The following is a 21,289-nucleotide window of genomic DNA, read 5'->3' on the forward strand; positions in this document are numbered from 1 at the left end:
AACCATGTTGGAGTCAGCTTCCAGTCTAACCGGATTCAGCTAAGTACCAGTGTTTTACAAGGAGCGACTGCCTATTTGATCTCCTCCACCCAGTTACCTGGACAACACGATACGCCTTGGTTAGACTGGTTGTCAAACTTTCAAGCATCTGACTACCTGTAACGACTGTCACAGATGTACCTATGAATAACATCCGGGACCCACAATTTAACGTGCCTTCGGAAACACGAATCGGATGTCCTTATCACAAAGATGGTCACCCATCTACGGACCAACCGCATCAAGTTGTTTTATCTAATATAGGTAGTGATTTTTGTTCGCTTTTGTAGTCATTATACAAAAGTTTTATTTGATGTTTAAAAACGAACGACTATATGTTCACACCAATGTATGCTTAGGAAATATTCTTATCCTAAGTAGTTTGTCTTTTGCTATATGATTTATCAAATTGACACGAACTGATTAACTTATAAAAAAAAATAACTATTAGACACAAATTTTAATTACAAATTTTACCCGTTACGTAGAGTATTGCTTTTGATGAAATAGGTAATTCGAAATCGATGTTTCCAGTTATATCAATAAACGAACTAAAAATATAAAAAACACTTTTCTGAGCACAAATCTTTTAAAACTGAATTTGTTATATTTGAAGACTAAATCTTAATTCATTCGACTCATTACTGTCTGAAGTTCATTTTGCTGAGTTGACAGTCCCACCTATAAAAATGCTGTGAGCTTAGCAAGATAACTTTAATTACCTTAAGATATTACACCAAAATAATCCAGAAAACTCCAACCAAACCATTCACTTCACAACACAGTTCAATTGTAACTTTGATAATAATATTTGTAGGAAGAAACTTTTTTATTATTTGTACAGTAACAACATTCCCGCGTAAGTGTGCGCGGCGCTGGGCGGGCGGCACGACCGCCCTCCGACGATCCGCGAGAGCGACTGGCCAGAAACACTATAGGACAAACTACTGCAATACACACTATTTTATTTTTCTCCTACTTTTTATGTCTGGATGTTTGTGCAAATTCAATTTGAACTTTCGCATTTCATCTCGTGAAAATGCGAATTTTATGTTCGATGCCCTGTAGGTGTATTAAGAATAGCTTGTTAAATTTTGTTGTCCTTTTGGTTCATGATGCACTGATTAAAGTTTTCAATTACAAGTTTATCAAATGTCAAAGCAACTTTGTAGCTATTTTGTGTATAATTAAATGCACGATTTAAATCTTGATATTTTTTAGAATAATCAGATTGAAAACCTTTTTTCTTGATCCTCAAATTTTCTTGAACGCATCTCTTTTGAATCGTCTTGAACTCAAGAATGTCATCCAACATTTTTGAAGTTATCGGAGCGTCATAATAAATTTTTATAAACATTATTTTCTCAAGCATTGTGTGATACTATTAATTTAATTTATAAATGAGTGTTATTTACATGATTTTGGTAAGTCATACTATCGTCAAAATATAAAAATCCTATCACACTCCCCGTATCAGTTCTATACCTACTATATGACACAGCAAAAATAAAAACACCAACAAAACACGTTAAAAATGGGTATAAAAATAACGTAGTAATGTTACGAACGATAAAAAACCTATTCATAACCATAAATACATTAAAAGTTGATCAAATATAGCCTCCATTAGTCAACACAGACGTATTGATGTTAGGCCGTACTTAACTTGCGTAGAGAATAAACAAAAGCGACAATTTAGTCTACACAGCATACCTAATGAGTAGTCCACAATGGTTAGTCCACGCGTGACGTATTACATTTTTGTGACTGCTTCAAACGTGCTTGTTTTATAACATGTGTTCTATAACTTAAAGCTCTGTGTACACTGGTATACTTACCGTAAGGCAACTGTTAGAACGTAAATATGTTTACTTTCAATCCTTTGAGGGATCAGTGTATCTGTGTTGCAAGTTTACCTTTTCATAGGATTTTGCAAATTATCTGTACACAAAGCGATATATTTTGTGTATTCAACATTTAATTTATGTGAAACCGAAACATAATTAAATGTATACTATTTAGTTCCTACAAGACATTTAGATAGTTACTATTCACATGGTTGCACATCTAACTGCACAAAAATCTGTTGGATTGACCATGATTGCCGTGTTTATCATTATCTAAAACCAAATCAATAGTTTTTTTGTCATTGATAATAGTCGATTTATCAAAAGAAAGGATTTGAAAGCGACTTTTTTTTTATCAGCCTTTTAGTAACCACAAATATATGTACGGAGTTTAGTATCGTAGTGTAGACAAGGCTTGACATTCGTGAAACTTCGTTTCCGCTCGTGTTTGGGAAATCCAGGCTCAAGTATATGTCGCCACGGCGGGCAATTTCGTAAGCGACTTGAGTCTGACTCGTTTTATAGCCGTATTTGTTTATTTTATTAGCCATTCGGGTATTATTATTTGTTTATGACATTTTAGATTCACTTAGAATAATTGATTGTCCTCTGAAATGTGATTAAATGTTTACTGTTTTGTACGTTTTCATTGATTTCAAGGTTTTCAGTGTGATATATAAATGAAATGCCGGAAAAATCCGAAAATTAGAACATAAAATTTCTTCACTGTAATCCTACTAATATTATAAACGTGAAAGCTTTTAAGTATGGATGTATGAGTTTCTGTTTTTTACTCTTTGACGAAAAACCCCTGAACAGATTTTTAAAAAGCACCTTGGTGCACAGATATTTGATAAACAAGATTAACACACAGGATAGTTTGTATCCTGATCCTGATTGTATGTACCCGTGAAATTGAGCGGGCGGGTCGGCCGGCAACAGCTAGTACGATATAATTTCACACTTTCTTCACAATATTTGTGAACAAAATCTATTAGATTTTCGATCATCGACAGACAGGAAAACAATACAAATGTCCGAATCATTTCAATAAGCGACGTAACGACAAAACACTTTAATAACAGTGTTACATAACGTTCAAGGTAACTTTCCCGCGCGAATATCAATTGTCGATTCTAAAAATACCCTCTCCCTATTTCTGTGTAGTTGTGTCTCCGCTGAGATACAATAAGTGCCGTAATGCGACTCACTTTCGTATTTTTATGATTTTTGTTTGATTGTGACCTAATTTTTCGCATTTTTTACCGCGTCGCAGCGGAGTGGTTGAATCCGCGGATATTAGTTAGCAATTATATGATATAGGAGTCCTGCGTGGTTATGATTATACATAAATTAGGTTAGAAATACTAAACAAGAATTTTAAGTTTTATAGTGCACGTAACTTTTCCCATTGTGTTATTATTATACCTACTCCGCCCCTATTGATCATAGCGTGATGATAATTACACATCCTGTAGACGTCCTTAGTAAATGGTCCAACAGCAAAATATTTTTTCATAAACGGTCTCAAGACTTTCTTCCTGAGACTAGCGCGATTAAACAAACTCTTCTGCTTAATATTAGTATAGATAAAAAAAAATATTGTCGTATTATCAATCCATTGCTAAAGACTCACTGACTATATTTCAATTTTTTCCCTTTATATCGGCCTTGATTGCATATCTCACACATCATCAGCAGCATTTGTTAGCACCATTTTCCCTGCCCCTTCTCACTTACTTTTACTTATTACTATATTTTTATAAAAGCTTTATACAAAATATAGTATTAAGAGAATAAGTCAACTGATAAAGTAAACATACTTATATATTCCTAAATGCGCACATAATATACCTATACATACAACCCAGATACAGGACGAATAACGATGCCCATTAGGTACGCAAACATTTGTCCTGAGTGGGAATTGAACACACAAAGTAAAGCAGTCAGAGCCAGTAACCAGTAGACTAGCCGGACAGCCATACTGTACGCAGATTCTTAAATTTATCAATATATTTTCAGATACCGTAAGAAGAGTAAATGATTACGAGTAATGGTGGTGCTGTTACGCCGATAGTGCTGAGCGAAGAGTTGTTATGTGCTACATATGCAGCTGCTTCGCATGGGGTCTAGACCTTGTACAAAGGTAACTATTTCTTTTCATTAAACAAAAAGCCTCCTTAATTAAGGATTTTATTAATTGTGTTGCGAGATATTGCACAAACATTCCAATCACATGCAGACACCCAGACTCAGGACAAGCATTCGTGGATCTCACAAATGCTTGTCCTACGCGGGGATGGGACCCGCAACATTTCGTGCTCAGTGGGTTTGGCGTGATGGACAAAATATTTGTTAGTTCCCAGAGCTAATCACGCACTTTAAAAAACCATACTGGCCACGCGTAGTTGACAAAACACTAAACTTAACTCAGTAAAAGTATCCGTCTGTGTGCCAAAAAAATAGTACTTAAGAATGTTAGGTGGCACGTTCTACTGTAATATTTATTGAGCTCAAATCACTCCAAACTACAATGAAGCAAAGCATTCCATAGTTATAAATAAGAAGGTGATTAAATTTAGTAGACACACAATGGTAGCTAATGGTCTACCTAATATAAGTACAATTACTTACCCCAATGGTCATTACGGATCATGGGGTCAACCTTGCGAACCTTTTTACAAGCATTTGTAACCCCACGGGGAAACTTGGTGAAGTCGTTTCCCGTTACACATTCCCATAAGAATTGACTTTGTAAGGAGTTTGCCAATTTTATTCTCAAGTTAGGAGCAAATGTTGTGACTTGTGGAACCGTCGGCGTAGTCACCCAGTAGTACATCATAATGTTTATTTTCGTAGAGTTTAATCAATAAACTATCTTTTAAATTATATGGTTACAAAGTTGCAATTTGAGGTTTCATATTGTGAATGCTGGAGTGGACATCTAACATCTAACTGTCTAAAAAAACTCAGGTGTATTGTGCTCTCACGTTTTCTTACTAACTTTACTTACTTTAACACTTGGTAGTAGACCCTCCGAACTGACTCTGGCTGGAACTTCTTACAACTATCCCGATAAAAATGCATGAATAAACAGTAACAGTAAATAAAAAAATAAAAACATTTTTGAGCGCCCAATATCTACCTTTTTGTCGTGAACAATTACCGTGCTCAACTACCAACAATGTGTTGTTACCTGATAGTAGTTTTATAGTTATTTAAGATTTATATGAAGTCCTTTTCCGAAACCTGTCACTAATTTTATCATAATAAGCTTTTATTGACCCTTAGGCACACTATTTAAGTTTTCATAGCCCGCGCTTAACTAAATTACTTTCCAACACGATTTTAGAACAATAAATGACTCATTAATCACTACATAGTATAAAACAAAGTCGCTTTTTCCGTCATCATGTTGTATGTCCCTATGAACGCTTAAATCTTTAAAACTACGCAACGGATTTTGATGCGGTTTTCAACAATAGATAGAGCAATTCTTGAGGAAGGTTTTAGTGTATAATAAGTTTAGGTTTTGTGTAAACTGACAATATTACAACGATATTAGTTAAACATGTCGGAAAAAATTAAGCCATTCGAGAGCTTTCCTCGAGAACGCTGCCAAAACCTTTTGAGTTACAACAAAACTATGTATGGCGGGTTTGTACCTCTTTAATAAATCTACAAAAAAGTCCGCGGTGGTATATGTCTATCTTCCAAGGATAACCCACAATAACCATTTTTATGTGTTTTCTTAATACAGTAAAATTATGGGTTATTTACGAACCTATTTTTAACAATACAGTATTAATCCTTATCCAAATAAATAAGTTAGATATATTATACATGTAATATAGAACAAAATTGCCTTTTACACTACACCAAAAAAGTGAATAGGTAATGAGTTATCGTAATATTAAAATCTCCGCGCGAGAAATTAAAAATCGATGAAACGTAGCGAAGATATCGTTGGCATCTATATACTAATATACTTATACTAATATATAAAGCTGAAGAGTTTGTTTGTTTGTTTGAACGCGCTAATCTCAGGAACTACTGGTTCAAATTGAAAAAAATATTTTTGTGTTGAATAGACCATTCATCGAGAGAGGTTTTAGGCTATATATCATCACGCTGCGACCAATAGGAGCGACGAAAAAGTCATAACTTATATCTTCTAACCACGCAGACTAAGTCGCGGGCAACAGCTAGTATATTAATATAATATAAAATAAATGCGGGCAACATCACATACATTGTTCTGAACGCAAAGTAAGTTGCTAAAGCACTTGTGTTCTGGAATTCAGATAAAACGAAGGTACCACAAACACCCAGACCCGAGGCAATGTAGAAATGTTAATTCTTACATTGACCCGACCAGGGATCGAACCCGGGACCTCAGAGCTAGCGACACCTTGAAACCGGTGCGTACGTCACTCGACCACGGAGGTCGTCGTTTCATTTTTTAACTCTTAATGGCGTCCACAAATGTTTTGCAAACAAACAACAAACAGGAATTTACGAAAATGTTTTGTAAAAGAAACGTATGGAATTAATCAGTGAATTTAGCGGAGCAAACTAAGTCAAATTGCGTGCAAAGGTACGTACGACAGCTGTTGGCTCCTAAATTATGAACATAATAGAATTGTATGGTACCCGCCGAATGCTTTAAATATCAATTTATATTGTCTGGATGTCACAAAAGGAGAAACCCTGCGTATGTCGTCTGTTTAGCGCTTCAGACGAGGCCTATTGTCCTATTTATTAGGCAATCTTTACTTTCTCAGGCGATGGAATTCCAATAACATCTTATAGAATTTTCGTGAATTTATTGAGATAGAACTTGTTTTGCTTCCAAGTGTATTTTTAGTAGGCGCTTGAATTTAACAAGATTTTTTAGGTTTAAAGAACAAAAATAAAGCATAATAAATGTTTAACAAATATGGGTTAAATCTCCCCATTGATTGTATAATCCAAACCATCACCTATCTAATTACAATAGAACTATGTAAATACGCGAAACCAGTGAAACCGTACAAATATTCTAAAGGAAAACAACATGAAACACTAATAAAACTTACACCTTACCAAAGTTTGCTTAACAGCCATTTTGATTATTTATTATCTGTGCTGTAATGGCGGCAACAAAAATACATCTTGTGTGAAATTTCCACATTACGGACCATGAGACACTGCCTAGTGCGAACGTACAGATAACGGTGCCAAAGTCCCTTTTTACCCTTTGGAAACAGACCCGTAAATAAACAATTAGTGACTAGACATATTTTATAAAAGGTTTTATACAAAGAGTTCTAGAAAAACCATTCCACCTCTTTGTTAATTAAAGCAGTGAAAGTAATGTTGTCGCAGAGGTTCCGACGCTGTTTGCAATTTAAGTTCTGTAAAGCGAATATAAAAGTTTTAAGTAATTTGTGGGAATCCACTGAGGAACTATTAAGTAAACTCTACGTTTCTCAATTAACGGCAAGTCGGAGTAATATTGTTTTCTAAAAAGGTTTTGAACTAACGACCTGTTTTATAGGTAAATGTTTTTTTTTTTTAAGCTAAGATGCTTGACAATGGTATGATTGCAGAAGTGCTAAGTCAAAGGTCTTGAGGTCAATCTGAAGGCACGCACCGACCAGTCGAATGTGTGTGCGTTGAAGAAATATCACAGCTTCTGTGATTCGAAAGGCACGTAAACATGCGGGTTCTGCCCGATCTCTCTCCGGTCGATTGTCGACCCATCGGGCTATGTGAGTAAGGGAACAGAGACAGTGCACCTGTATTGGCTTTCGCGATTACTCGCTATGTGCACCTCGCGTATCTGATTAGATCATAACACCTCCTTCGCCTTGGACGACCTCGATGACGTTGTCCTTTCGCGTCGATCAAGCTGCATTCGCATGACATGACTAGAACAATTCTACTTTATTCTGACTGTTTTTTCTCCGACAAAATTTGGGTTTTGGGTTTTTATACTACTTTATATTAAATCTTCATGAACATAGTACAAAATCTTCAACATCTCATTTTGAATTAAGCTTCTGGCTAAGCACCAAAAAGGTTCTAACCATAATAAACTCCTCGTAAACAAATCGATCGAATGAAAATCTGATTTGACCTTACCGTTCTTGTCTTGAATATTGAATAATAAAATCTGTGAAAAATACAATCTTGAGCTTTAAATGAATTGTCTTGTAGCACTTTGAGGGATTGAGAGAACTCAACATAATTTGTATAGACAGGTGGCAATGACCGTGACGGTTTGAGGCGAAAAACAGAAGATTCTAGAAAATATTGCAGGCTCACTGGTATTGTATAACTGTTAAAATGTTTTTTCGCAGACGAAAATGTGAGCAACCTTTCAGGATACATTTTAAGTCGCCATTAAATTAATCTTTGTCATTTTGAAGTCTGTGTCGCAAGCCTGACTCGCAATTGACCGTTATTTTTGAAACCGGCATATAATGACAGTTTTGTTTGTTTCCTTCAGGTTGATCACCTTCGGGTTAGCTTGCATTCTCTCCTGCGCCATATTCTTCGGCTTGACAATCGCCATCATCGCCGGCATCGCCTATGGGTATAACTACTCTATGGCCGAGTTTATTACGTTCACACGTACGTATATACTTCCCTTTAAAAGATACAAAAGAAATCAATATAGCAAAGCTAAACTCACATACCTACTGTCTTGGAAAAACGACTCCTGCGCTAAAGAATTTAATCCGTCGATAAACTGTAGAATTGAAACCATACGTCATAAGCCAGTACACGAGTATGTGCTACTTGATTGCTAACATAAATAAAAATGATTTTCTTCAAATGTTATGACGTTTATTTTCATTTCTTGTATATAATAATAAATACTTGTTTATATTTATATTTGTATTGTATCTCACTTTCAGGGTCTGACGTGACCGTGTTCATGCGTCGCGGACAGTTCGGAGACAAACCGGATCTCGGGCAACGGTTTAGGAGAACTGGAGAAGAAGACTGTAAGTATTTGTTTGAAATACTTTGATCAAGAGCTGTCGTTGTTAAATAAATAATTATGAGTCCGACAAATTAAGGAATGAAGATATTATAATAGCATTAAAAATATGTAACAGCCTCCAAATACCTGTTAGATGGAGGCCATAACCCACTACCCAAGTTGCATTTAACTCGTTTTTGTCTATTGTGTCCCACTGCTGGGCAAAGGCCTCCCCAAATCCTTCCACGACTCTCTGTTTTGAGCCCCTTGGGACCAACCCATGTGTTAAGCGTTTAGATCGTCTCGCCACCACTTCCTAGGCCGCCCGCGCCCGTTTTGCTTTAAATATTATATCATCTTTGTTACGCCCAACGCTCCAAAAGTGATTTAGGAGTAATATCCTTATGTACCTAACATTACGGACATTATGGACTTCAATAGAGTATTATATTTTCAGTATTCACTTCGAACGCCACCAACGATTACGAGGACCAGCGGCCTCGGTCGGAGAGCAAGCCGCTCGCCGACACGTGGCTGAAGTCCCAGGACACGAGGAAGTACGCCGAGATCCTCACAAGATACTCCCCCAGAAAGGGGGACATGCTGGAGCAGCCGGGAGTGCAGGAGCCCACGAGAGTACTACCCACTGACAGTAATGTGAGTAGCCTAATAATATAGTAGGATCTGGTGACGCACTCAAAGCTTTTTTTTTTTGTTAAGGCGGGGCTATCTTTATGGACACCCACCTCCTCGGGGGAGGAAATGGGTAGTGTCAGACTCTTACTGACTAAACATGAACCGCTGTGTTACGTCTGCCGCGTTTTTGTATCGGTGTATGTGCGTTGCAATGCTTCATACACAAGTAATCTAAGCCTACTGTAAATTAAGTAAAAAGGAGTTACGTATTATTTTGAAGACCCTAAACATCGTTCTAGAAGTTGACGGTTTATTCTGCTACGGATTAGATTTATACTCCATCCCAGATGAACGTCCCTTATCATGAGCTTATACGGGAAGGTTGAGGTGAATAGAATTGCGATTCAAAAATGAATAAAAATATTCGTTCGCTATCCAAATTCTAAAACAGGAATTCTTCTTTAACTCAAGTTTCTCATCGAGTATTTGCAATTCAAATGTGGTAATGCAATCTAAACGTCAACGATCCTTAGATTGATATTACTTTGTAGTTACACATCCCACATTATTCTACCATGGAAGAGTATTGAAGCAGACTAACAAATAATTTATCCAGTACCTACAATAAGCTAGATTCGAACTATACACTGCTATGCTAACAAAGTTCATTGATAAATAGGTTAATTTAACTTCATTAAGCAGTCTAGCTCTTAAATTACTACCTAATCAGACCGTCTAAGCATTTTCAGCTAGACAACTTTTAATTAATGAATGCAGTACAATTTACTTTCAATTACGTCAACACAATGAATTGACGCAATTAGAGACGTAGCAATACTATGCGAGTATCGAGAGAATGTTTCTTATTGACAACGATTAATTAAAGGTAGGCAGACTCTAGAATGGGTAAGGACTAGCGGGAGAGTCTTGAACTCCTTGGTTTAAACGTAAGGTCTTTCGCGCACTACGCACCATTTATTCCTTCGGGCAACTAGCTGCCTTTCAGCGGTATGGCCATGGAAGAAATTATAATTGTTATTAAACTATCTCGTACAAACGCAAACCAAAGAAAAGTCATTGAATTTTTCCTTTTCTAAAGAGACAAATCATATTGTATCTTTATAGCAGATCGCGCATTTTCAGGCAAGTTTATTATTCTACATGCCAGTGCAATATTTTGTTGCGAGCTTGTGTAAAGCCAAATACACACACGTTTACTCATTATGCCCATGAACCGGCTGCGCTCAGCCATCTAGCTTTCGGCGCAGCCAGAAATTCGTGAATGCCTTATGCACGGGCTGCAACACAACGTGATGTCTTACTAGCTGCCAAAACTTGCCCCAGGCAGAATGCCTAGTGCGATAAATGCGGCCTAATGGTATACCTTAATATAAGGCGCACTCGAAATATACGGTTATTTGAAATTATTTGCTTTATCGTTAATTGTTTCATTAATTATAAGAAAACTAAATTAAGTAAAGTTAATGAAAGAAAAGGTAACGCTCGACGTGCAAACTTAGTTCAAAGTCACCAAGACACTACCACAATTCAAACTCATAGAGAATGTTACGAAAGCTAGGGTCTTCAGAGACTAGATCTTGTGGAACTTTTGTAACCTCATGTACGAAAGGTTTGCTCTCTAGTACATGACACGCTATGGACTAATTACAATTGTCATCGACAAACAACAGTTTTTTAAAGAAGACATGTATAAAACCTGTCTTTCTCACATTATAGGAAGGAGAACAGGAACAAACGGAAGGGCGCTACAGACCGACGGAGTCTTCCATCATATCGATCGTACCAAACCCGCTGATACCCACTGTGTCTTGGCGCAGTGGCTCCTCAGAGATCATGATGAGAAACTTCAAGCCCATGCAAGACTTCACTTCGATCAACAGAGGGACAGAACTACCAGACACCCTGTTCCCGCCCGTCGACCAAGATGGATCGAAGTCGATTAACATAATTAATCCCAAAGAAATGGCAAAGGGATCCGTCGACGATAAACTACGAGATGATTTTCATAAAAGGTTAGGATTTTTGTACCGAAAATTAGTTCAATAGAATTAGGTACAAAAAATTGCTCTTGGAATAAACCAAGAACTTCAGCAACCAGACTTAGTTACCCAGCATTTATCGCCATTGCAACACCGTATCAGTTTTACAGATCGCAATACGTTAGTAAAGTAGTAATGAAATTACATTCAAATTTACAACGTAGGTCATTTCGAACTGTCGACAAATGTTTGTGGAAGACCCACATCGAGCTCCAAGGCTTTCACATTAGGAACTGAGATTTTCATTTTATTGAATTCCTCTTATGTTTCGTCTACTTTCAGCTATGTACCAATGCGTGTGTGGGGGACTACCACACGTCCTGTCATCTCCGACGAAGTCAACGATGACGTGGACGAGGACAACATCGTATACAAACCCGTGTAGATACCGCGCATGCGCGAAAATACGGTCTTATTGTTACACATGAGTAAAATACTTCTGAGTGTAGAAAGAAGTTTTTTTTTCAGAAAAACACTTTAACTGGGGAACATTGTTTTATTATATTACACGTATACCTAACATTCATGGATGCTCAGCATACTAACATTATAAACGCGAAAGGTTGTATGTATGGATGTTTGTTCGTCTTTCACGTAAAAACCACGGTAAGCATTTAGACGAAACTTGGTACAGAGATAGTTTATGACCATGATTAGCACTGAGGATAGTTTTTTATCCCGATTTTATGAGACCGAGGGGATCATTTTTGATTTGTAGATTATAGGCCCGCGGGCAACAACTAGTATATAATGAAATGCCTGTGGGTAAGCAATCCTAAACTAACATTGCCACTATTAATAGTTAATTATTAAGGGGCGTATTACGAAGTACGCTATGAAGATATAGTCGACTCCGCGTTTTGTTATTACAAAGACATAAATGTAAGTCGATCCTAACTGCACGTAAATTTGGTCTGCCATTGCTTTTTTTTATGAAAAGCAAGTTGTAAAATTCAATGAGGTCTTTTTCTCGGTAAGGCGGGAGAATTCCCATGGACCCACGTTTTCTGGGGAGAAAATGAATATCTTCTCTTACTATTTTTATGAATTCGTGGCTATGAACAAAAATTCATTGACTGTATATTAAATAAAAAAAAACATAAGTTTACGAAGATACGCAAACTATATTCAACAACGACATCATTATTAAAGGATTGTTTTAGCATCACCAACAATTCGCTAAGACGTGTTTTTCACCTTAAGCCTTTCTGTTTAATCCTCGAAATCGTTTCTTAAGTTTCGGGAACTGCTTCTTCAATGGCATGAAAGTAGCCTGTTCAGCTTTGTCGCCTTCTTCCAGAGTCTTGAATACTTCGACGTCAGTCGGAATATATATTTCTTTCTCAGGAGCATTTTTCAAACGGTGATTGTCTTCATTACTGGCCTCATTTGCTGGTGGCGTAGGTTTTTTCTCTAAAAAACAGATTTTAACATTTAAGAATAACAAGAAATCAAACATTCGCACTCTGGAGTCTTAATACTCTTTCATCATCATCATCATGGCGACCTCCGTGGTCGAGAGGCGTACGCACCGGTTTCAAGGTGTCGCTAGCTCTGAGGTCCTGGGTTCGATCCCCGGTCGGGCCAATTTAAAAACTCATTTCTACATTGTCTCGGGTTTGTGGTACCTTCGTTGTATCTGAATTCCATAACACCAGTGCTTTAGCAAACTTACTTTGGGTTCAGAACAATGTATGTGATGTTGTCTGCATTTATTTATTTATTATTTATTATCATCATCAGCTCAGCCTATAGCTGTCCACTGCTGGACATAGGCCTCTCAATACGTAACTCTTTATAAGAAGTTTATTAAAAAGAACATATTAGAGTATTCTAGAATAACATCATTGTTGATAGCTCTAACCTTCCTTCGGTTTTGCGATTTTCATCAAAACTCGAGGCAACATGGTCTTCAAATAGACACAAATAACTCTGGGCAGTTCTTTATTCAAGTACCCAGCAATTAATGATTCCGCTGAAGAAAATATTACAGCTGGCATTGTTACAGACATTTCTCTGGAAATAAATAATACCCGTACGGTAAGCGTTAATATCGTCACGTCACCGCTTCCTAGGCCTCCCACGCCGACACCATCCATCCGCTGACTTCCATAGTGTGGTGATTTTGGTCCAGCGATCGCTGTCCATACGGCCGACGTGACCCACCCAATCCCATTTTAGCCTGGCAGCCTTTTTGGCAAGTTTACGCTGAATAATAGATGACATGTGTGAGCTTTTGAACCGCTTTCCAATGCGTATGTAGTGGTGTAGGTAGTGTTATTTGCAAGAAAGGAAAAAGATGAATGTTACTAAATGCGTTTTGCAACGTTCTTTTGTTTAAACAGACTCTCTCGCCTCACCTGAACTCTATAACCTGTAAATTACGCAAGAATATGGTTGCCCTTTCCCTAAGGATTTGTCCGTCTTTTCGTGTTTGGATCACAGATTGCTCTGGCTTAAGGTCCAGTTGAATATCAACAGCAACATCATTGATTTCTGCTGCGAAAGCATAATCCTCCTTCCAACTCGATATCATCTCCACCTTACCACGAATCTGTGAACAAAATTTATGAGGTACTTGGTATGGATGCATTTGGCAACTAGAGCCTTGGTAATGTCCATACAAAATATTCTCATAATAATCGCCGGCTACTACCAGTTTGCTTCATTACATTCGGTTGTTTATCCATAGTTAACAAACTTTATTTTAAGTATGAATTGAACGTATAGTGCAAGACCTGATCTGACAGTGATTTGCCTGATAGTTTCTATAAGACCTAGTTTACCTACTGATAAATTTCGTTGAGGGTGACAAGATGGTCAGTTGTGGGCCAACATCGAGCTTAAGTATTCCAGTAATATTCATTGAATTAATATTCATTCATTATTCATCAAAAACACGTTAATTTATATTAGTTTTTTCTCTTTTTTATTACCAATTTAGTTTACCTGCAAAGTGCTGAACCTTATTTCTTCGCCGATTATAATAGAGTTCATTTTGAAAGGTCCGCCGACATTCGCTGAATACAATGTATCTAGGCCAGTAATTATTACGTCCTTTATAATAAGATTCTGATCAACCGATGCGCCTGGACCTGCACTAGCTTCCTGTAAGATCATTTTAAGGTTTAACTTTAAGAAAATGAGTGGCTAAGCCACAAATGCACAAGTTGACAGATGTCAGGTCAAGCTACAAAACGATCGGTCCATGGATAGGTGACCGTCTATATCATAACGAGTTCCTTCGTGTCAGATGGCACGTAAAATTGTGGGTCCTGGCTGTTATTCATACATCTTTGATTGGCATTACGGGTCGTTAGAAGCTATAAAGTCTGACAACCAGCCACACTAAGGAGTAATTTGCTGCCCGTAACTGTCCGCAACATAACTGGATTGAGGAGGTCAAACAGACAATCGCGCCTTGTAAAATACTGATACTTAGCTGCATCCGGTTACACAGGAAGCCGAACCCAACATGCTTGGGAAAAGTTACTAAAAGATTTTACAGGCAATAAGGTATTAAGATTGCATGTCGCTTTGAGACTAAGATCTTCGGGTTAACAAAACTCGCGTCATGATGGGCCAATTGTTACAGCAAAACAATTTGCCCATTAGAATGAGGGTTGTGCTCATTCTAACGCAGTCGAATAATAAAACAAAATCTCCTTACGTACCCTACCGTCATTCCAAACTAGATTATAATTTGGTATATTCAATGATCCGTCATGTTCGTCCGAAGATATTTTGTTCAATTTTCTGACCATGTCCATCAAATAGTTTGATGTGGCGTGAAATACTTTTTCTTGTCTGTCTCTGTTGAAAGAGATGTGTTTGTAAGTATAAGTCATTAGATCTTCACCTGATCAGTGAAATAAATCAAACCATTCTGGCGAAACTGCAAACAAATTATATCAAAAGAACTGGCACTTCTTTGATGAACATGGGTTTTTTTGGAAAACTGCTAAAAACATTTCTTTTGTCAAATTAATTGTTTATTAACTTCATTATGGGGTAGGAACTCACATAAACCCGGCAAGGAAACGGGTGAATATGGACGAGGTGTTGCAGAAACTAAACATGGCGGCCTGCAGCTTCGGGACCAGTTCGTCGTTTATCGGCCTCAGTAGTAGATTACTCAGCGACAAACCTCAAGAAAATAAAATAACAATGTTAACAAAGCCCTGACAATAACAAGCCACTAATTTTCTCATCTTAAAAACATAATTCGAGGTAAAATTTGCTCTTTTTTTAGAGAAATTAGTTTTTGAATACCTTGTCCTAGGTTATCAAAAGAATACTTCGCGATGACTGGAGGTGAGCCGGAGCCTTCTCGGAAAATCTGTGATATAACAAAATTATACAATTATACTACTTTATTATAATAACTTGTGAGGAGGATTTATGATTGTATTTAATAATGATTTTCTCATGTGGCGCAGCCGCGTTGATTAGGGACTCAGTCGGGTCCGAAACTAGTCGGAGTATCCCGATAAGTACGCCAGAGCAAACCGTTAATAAATAAATAATTTGATTGCATGGATAGCCGAGTGGTTGGCGCGCCAAACCTACTGTTTGCGACATGTCATGGGTTCTATCCCCGCGTAGCACAAGCGTTTGTCTGATGCACGAATGCTTGCTTTGAGTCTATGTGTTTGTAAAACCTTGCAGTGTTATTGGATTGGTTTGAGTGTGATTCTCACATGTCATCGCCAAAAGTAGTTGATAATTTTGTCTCAGAAACTAGCGTTAATGTGTAAACTTGTAATATCCATCCTCATGTCACCTCCTATCATAATATTATTGGAGTGGTGAAGAGTGACCCCGCTCTACAAAATTTAATGCGCTGTCACGCGTTTAAAACTTCAATAATATTACAGAAAGACGCTTTAAATTAAAGCAGTTAATACACAAAGATGACATAAAAAAGAGTTATACAATTACCTCGACCGTGTACTGACAATTAATTATCCTGAAGTGATGGTATCCCAAATCAATTGATTCTCCACTTAATGTCGTCATTATATAACCTGTTAGGAGACATTCATCCATCGTGATACTGAAAATTATCATACAAAATAAATAAATTGGATAATATGAACTTTTTACGTATCTTCAAAGAGTAATGCCTACTGCAGAATGAAATCCTGCCCTAGTTACTACAGGGTTTTATGTCATCATCATCATCATCATCATCAGCCTTTAGTAGTCCACTGCTGGACATAGGCCTCCCCCAGTGTGCGCCATAACGCCCTGTCTTTGGCTTGCCACATCCAGCATCCGCCTGCAGTCTTTTATGTGCTAACCACTAATCCAAACAATTAAATCTTGGCTTGTATTGGTTTTGATATATTCTTCCATGTCTTGATAACGATTCAAGTCATCTGAACAGCATTTTCTCATACAACCTTCATTTGGATTACCATGATATATAAAGATCAAAAAGTTTTAATAAAAAAACAGTTTTAAAGTTTTATCAGGGGGCCCCAAAGTCATATTATGCAGTACCTACGGAAAAAGCACTACAAGACGTAGAGAGACCGATATCTCCCTTGTCAAAATGACCCGCAGATCAACTTACGCAATTTTCCCTGAATCTCGAACTTGTTGAAACAGGAATGGCGATGTCGTTGACGAATTCTGGTCATTAGTCTCAAACACAATGCCCGTCTTGTTTCGAATCAGCGAGTAATCAGCATGTATTATCATTTTACTGAGAATCGCCTGCAGTTTCAGAACATGGGAAGTTAAGGAGAACTGGACCTCAGGCATGTAGCATTTAGGTCCATCTTCCAAATGCAGGTTCGTTAAAATTCTGAAATGAAATGAAAAATATTGCCTTCTACTATATCGAGTAAATGAATTTCACTTTTTTATAATCTGTTTTGTGGCCCACAGCTGGACTTGTTTTCAGACTTCTTACCGCCTAAATGAAACATGGATTTGTTTTAAAATAATAAACAAAAATGATTTAAATAATAGAGTTTTTAATTAATCTCTCAATACTTACACTCTTACTTGATTATCATTGTGTATATATCCTGATGCTAGTGGTCGCTTAACTTTCCTGATATAAACGTTCATCCCACCAAAGCCAACGGTTTCTTTAACTGCCTAAAAAAAATATTCAGTTGAAATCTATACATATAATAAAATTGTAGAAAAGTGAAAACTGTACATTGAATATTTAAAAAAAAGAATAATTGCAGCGTGGTCTACGAACGATTCCGATGCCGAAAATATGATTTTTAGAATTTTTGTCTGTTTGTCTGTATGTATGTCCGGAAAGATCTCGGGAAGTACTGGATAGATTTGATTCAAATTTTCAAAGAATATCAACAAGAGGTCCGGTCAACATACTTTTTACTTATTACCCCGCTTTTCGTTACAGGGGGTGAGCAGGAGCCTTTTATATCTATAAACGAATATCAAATTATCTCATAAACTACTGAATATATTTCGTTCAAATTTTGCATGAACCTTGTCGTTCACATGATACAACAAATATACAAAAACCATAACGCTACTATGCAGGGGGCATGAGCAGTAAACTTTTCAATTTTTGGACTCACCCGTAACATCGTGTAATACAATTATGAGGTGTATTTTCACCCCATTGAGTAGTAGGCAGCACGGTCATCAATTTACACAAAAAAACATCACGCTATTTATCTTAATACTTTTGACAGAGCGATAATAGGATTTTTCGAAAATAAATCATTTTCACAAAATTAGTTATTTTATTCGCTTTCAAGTCTGATATGGGCCTACCGCGACTATTTCACAAGTAAAATAAAAGAAACATAAACTAATACGTTTTTTTTATGCAATTGTTACCGTAATCAGTACATTCTTGAAAGAAAGGAACTTAAATTATTTTTATTTTTATTTTTATTTTTATCGATGTACTAAAATTACTCAAGTTCAATAATTGTATATGTATATGTTTTTAGCTCGGTAATGTTGGCGATGCTACTTCAAGATCAAAACATTCGTAGTGACACTCAACCCAAAGTTGCATGTAGTTCACATTGATCTCATCTATAATTATGCATAACAAAAAAATTACTGAACGACACAGTTAATTATTACCTTGGTTCATCAGTAACAACAAGCAACATTTTTTTTTCTTAAATTTGCAACATTACGTAGGCCAAAAGTATTTTGGATAAAAAAGCCCAGAAAACTTGCATAAGAACTGCATAATAGGTATGCAATGTGAAAGATCTATAAGACCAAAGCTATCAATGAATATACATTATGTATCTATTGATAGAATAATGTCTACTGATACCTGGGATTTTTCAATATTTTAACGATTTGATCGGTCTACATCCGCCATTATAGAGACCGCACACGTGGTCCTTCCAAAAATTCCTTTAACAATTTATTGTATTCTCTACTTATTTAAAATTTTCTTCTTTCGTAGCCTGGTAAAAACAGGGGAAGGAACGAGGCTGAATAAGTCTCTGAGATCCCTAAGCCGACGAGGATTAGGAACATATTTTTGGAAATTTCCCCAGTAAGGCTGATAATAGCGTGTAGCTATCAGCACTTAAATCCGTCATACAATGTCTAGAAAATTCATTTTGGCTGTCGGTATCGATGTAGTCTTTATTTAAGTTCCATTTATGCAGTAGGGATGACGGTAGGTATTTTACTTCAATGATCGACAGGTATGTTAACGAATAAAATACGTAATTTTTCTTTGTAAATTGGTATAGTAAATAGAACTCATGCACATGAAGTCACTGTTATGTTCATATTTTGCTTTGTCGTAACATCACAAATTACACATATCCTATACTTTAGATTTCTGTCATTGTCAATTTTAAAAAAAGGGGTGACTGATATTTTTTTATTATCACGCTATTTATTTATCAGCAATTTAAAGGCAAATCATAATCAAAACACCAGGGGGCAAGATAACACGTTTACCAACTTTTTTATTTTGGAAATATTCCAAATGTTTGTGAGGAAGATCAGTTTTAATATTAAGAGGACAATTAAACATGTTTCAGGAAACCGTTTATCTGGGTGCAATTTTGCAAAATCTTTTATCTTATGACACTGTAAAATCCACAGTTACCGAGGCCGACTCTCACTTTACCAGCTCCGTCCACAAAAATAATTTGACATCTTCTTTATATCGTCAGAAAACATCGTGTGTGAAAATAACAACTGTCTGGCTATCACTGTTATTGAGAAACAGCCAGGTGACAGACAGACGAACGGACACAGGGGCCTCAGTAATAGGGTTCTGGTTTACCTCTTTGGTTACAGTACAATAATAATTTTATGTTACCTCATAATCACTGTCATAATCCGTCTAGCAATTTCAGGTGTAGGCCGTCCCAAGAACAGACGTGCTCGAAAATCATAACCCACCCAATTACTAAATGGAAAATTTCGAAAGTAAAACATTTTTAGCAGAAGTGCTAAGACTGAGTTATTTTTTCCTACTTGCAACCATTTTTAAACGGCTCGATTTGTCAAATATTTCTAAACGAAAACTCGCACATAATCGCGTTTAAATTAAAATAGTTCAATTCGTTCGGAAGCTATGATGTCACAGACAGACAGGCAGGCAGATATGTCAAAGGTATAAACCCCTCTTTTAGGGATTAAATAAGAAAAAGTCATTAAAACAGCTGTGAAATATTTGACACTAGGATAGTATCGTAAACGATGAAATGTGTTTGATTCAAGCATTTTTTTGAAAGAAAGAAAGAAAATATATTTATTTGTGCTAAAAAAGTGACGCATACACACAAAAACAAATAAATTAAAATAGAAAATAGAAGGGGGAAAATATGCGTCATAATAACACAAAACGGCCGATGCTCAGCATAATGCTTTGATAGTTTTTGGGCCGCTCAAGATTCATTATAATTTAGAAATAAAAAAGCAAGCTTAAAATATAAAAAAAAGTGTTTCATTTTCAATATTGCATTACATTTTTACTATGATCGTTATTATTAAACTTCATAGTTTTTCACATCTTGAGAATCACGCAGACAAAGTCGCGGGCAATAGCTAGTCATATCAATAAAAATCCATGGATTTATTTAAAAGATACGTCAAATAAATATAAAGCTAACACCACCCTCCACCACCACCCTACCCTCGATTCACCGCTTCCTAAACGCTTTGGCTATGGAGAGGATATGAGCTCAAACAGCACAGGACAAAATACTTATACTTAATATACCTTGACATGTATAATACAAAGTATCATATTTGTCATACAAACCAGTGCTATCGCATGTTCTAGCGGCTTCCTATGATTATCCCATTCCTTCTTAAACTGAGCCATGTTATCTATAAAAAAAATAGTTTTAGAATTTTGTCTTAAAGGAACTGCTGTTAGTACTAATACTGAAAATTAAAATCAGGAGTAGAGACGGCTTAACATTCACCCCGCATTCTGACATAGTATATGAAAGATCCTCTGTGAACAGACTTATGATCAAATTAATTCTTGCAGTGATCAGCTGAAATAGTATCTACCTAAATATATTTAGATACTTAATACCCAATATTTTTATTGCACTCCATATGTAGAAAAGGTGTTACATAATATAAGTATAGTACACTAGGGACCCTGTAGGGCACGGCAATACGGCAGTACTGGCATACTTTAAGGTATGTTAATTGTATGATAAACCTACTTATTCATATTAACAAAAAAAATACTTTCATACCGCTTTTAAAATAATGTTTAACATGCTGCT

General features: G+C 36.5%; 3 protein-coding genes across 4 annotated transcripts; 1 reads left to right on the plus strand and 2 right to left on the minus strand.

The window, feature by feature from the left end:
* Window positions 1–1,244: 1,244 nt before the first annotated feature.
* On the plus strand, window positions 1,245–12,088 carry LOC113502152. Of its 2 annotated transcripts, XM_026883553.1 has the most exons (7): window positions 1,245–1,463; window positions 3,912–4,035; window positions 8,383–8,507; window positions 8,795–8,884; window positions 9,320–9,519; window positions 11,236–11,531; window positions 11,841–12,088. In XM_026883553.1, the coding sequence occupies exons 2-7, from the start codon at window positions 3,986–3,988 to the stop codon at window positions 11,941–11,943; spliced, it is 864 nt and encodes a 287-aa protein (XP_026739354.1). In that variant the 5' UTR covers window positions 1,245–1,463; window positions 3,912–3,985; the 3' UTR covers window positions 11,944–12,088. The 2 variants fall into 2 exon arrangements, with proteins under 2 accessions (XP_026739354.1, XP_026739356.1); XM_026883555.1 differs by lacking the exon at window positions 1,245–1,463 and having other exon boundaries at window positions 3,748–4,035.
* A 1,213-nt stretch (window positions 12,089–13,301) lies between these two features.
* LOC113502146 lies at window positions 13,302–14,987 on the minus strand. Its single transcript, XM_026883545.1, has 3 exons — window positions 14,508–14,987; window positions 13,919–14,112; window positions 13,302–13,574 (listed from the first exon to the last, which is right to left on the minus strand). Exons 1-3 carry the CDS (start codon window positions 14,676–14,678, stop codon window positions 13,418–13,420), a joined length of 522 nt encoding a protein of 173 aa, XP_026739346.1. The 5' UTR covers window positions 14,679–14,987; the 3' UTR covers window positions 13,302–13,417.
* A 537-nt stretch (window positions 14,988–15,524) lies between these two features.
* LOC113502055 lies at window positions 15,525–20,960 on the minus strand. The gene is made up of 6 exons (XM_026883434.1): window positions 20,809–20,960; window positions 17,566–17,669; window positions 17,137–17,370; window positions 16,500–16,614; window positions 15,822–15,897; window positions 15,525–15,705 (listed from the first exon to the last, which is right to left on the minus strand). Exons 1-6 carry the CDS (start codon window positions 20,869–20,871, stop codon window positions 15,578–15,580), a joined length of 720 nt encoding a protein of 239 aa, XP_026739235.1. The 5' UTR covers window positions 20,872–20,960; the 3' UTR covers window positions 15,525–15,577.
* Between the last annotated feature and the right edge of the window lie 329 nt (window positions 20,961–21,289).

Source organism: Trichoplusia ni, chromosome 16 (genome assembly GCF_003590095.1).
Source record: "Trichoplusia ni isolate ovarian cell line Hi5 chromosome 16, tn1, whole genome shotgun sequence".
NCBI classification, from domain to species: Eukaryota; Metazoa; Arthropoda; class Insecta; order Lepidoptera; family Noctuidae; genus Trichoplusia; species Trichoplusia ni.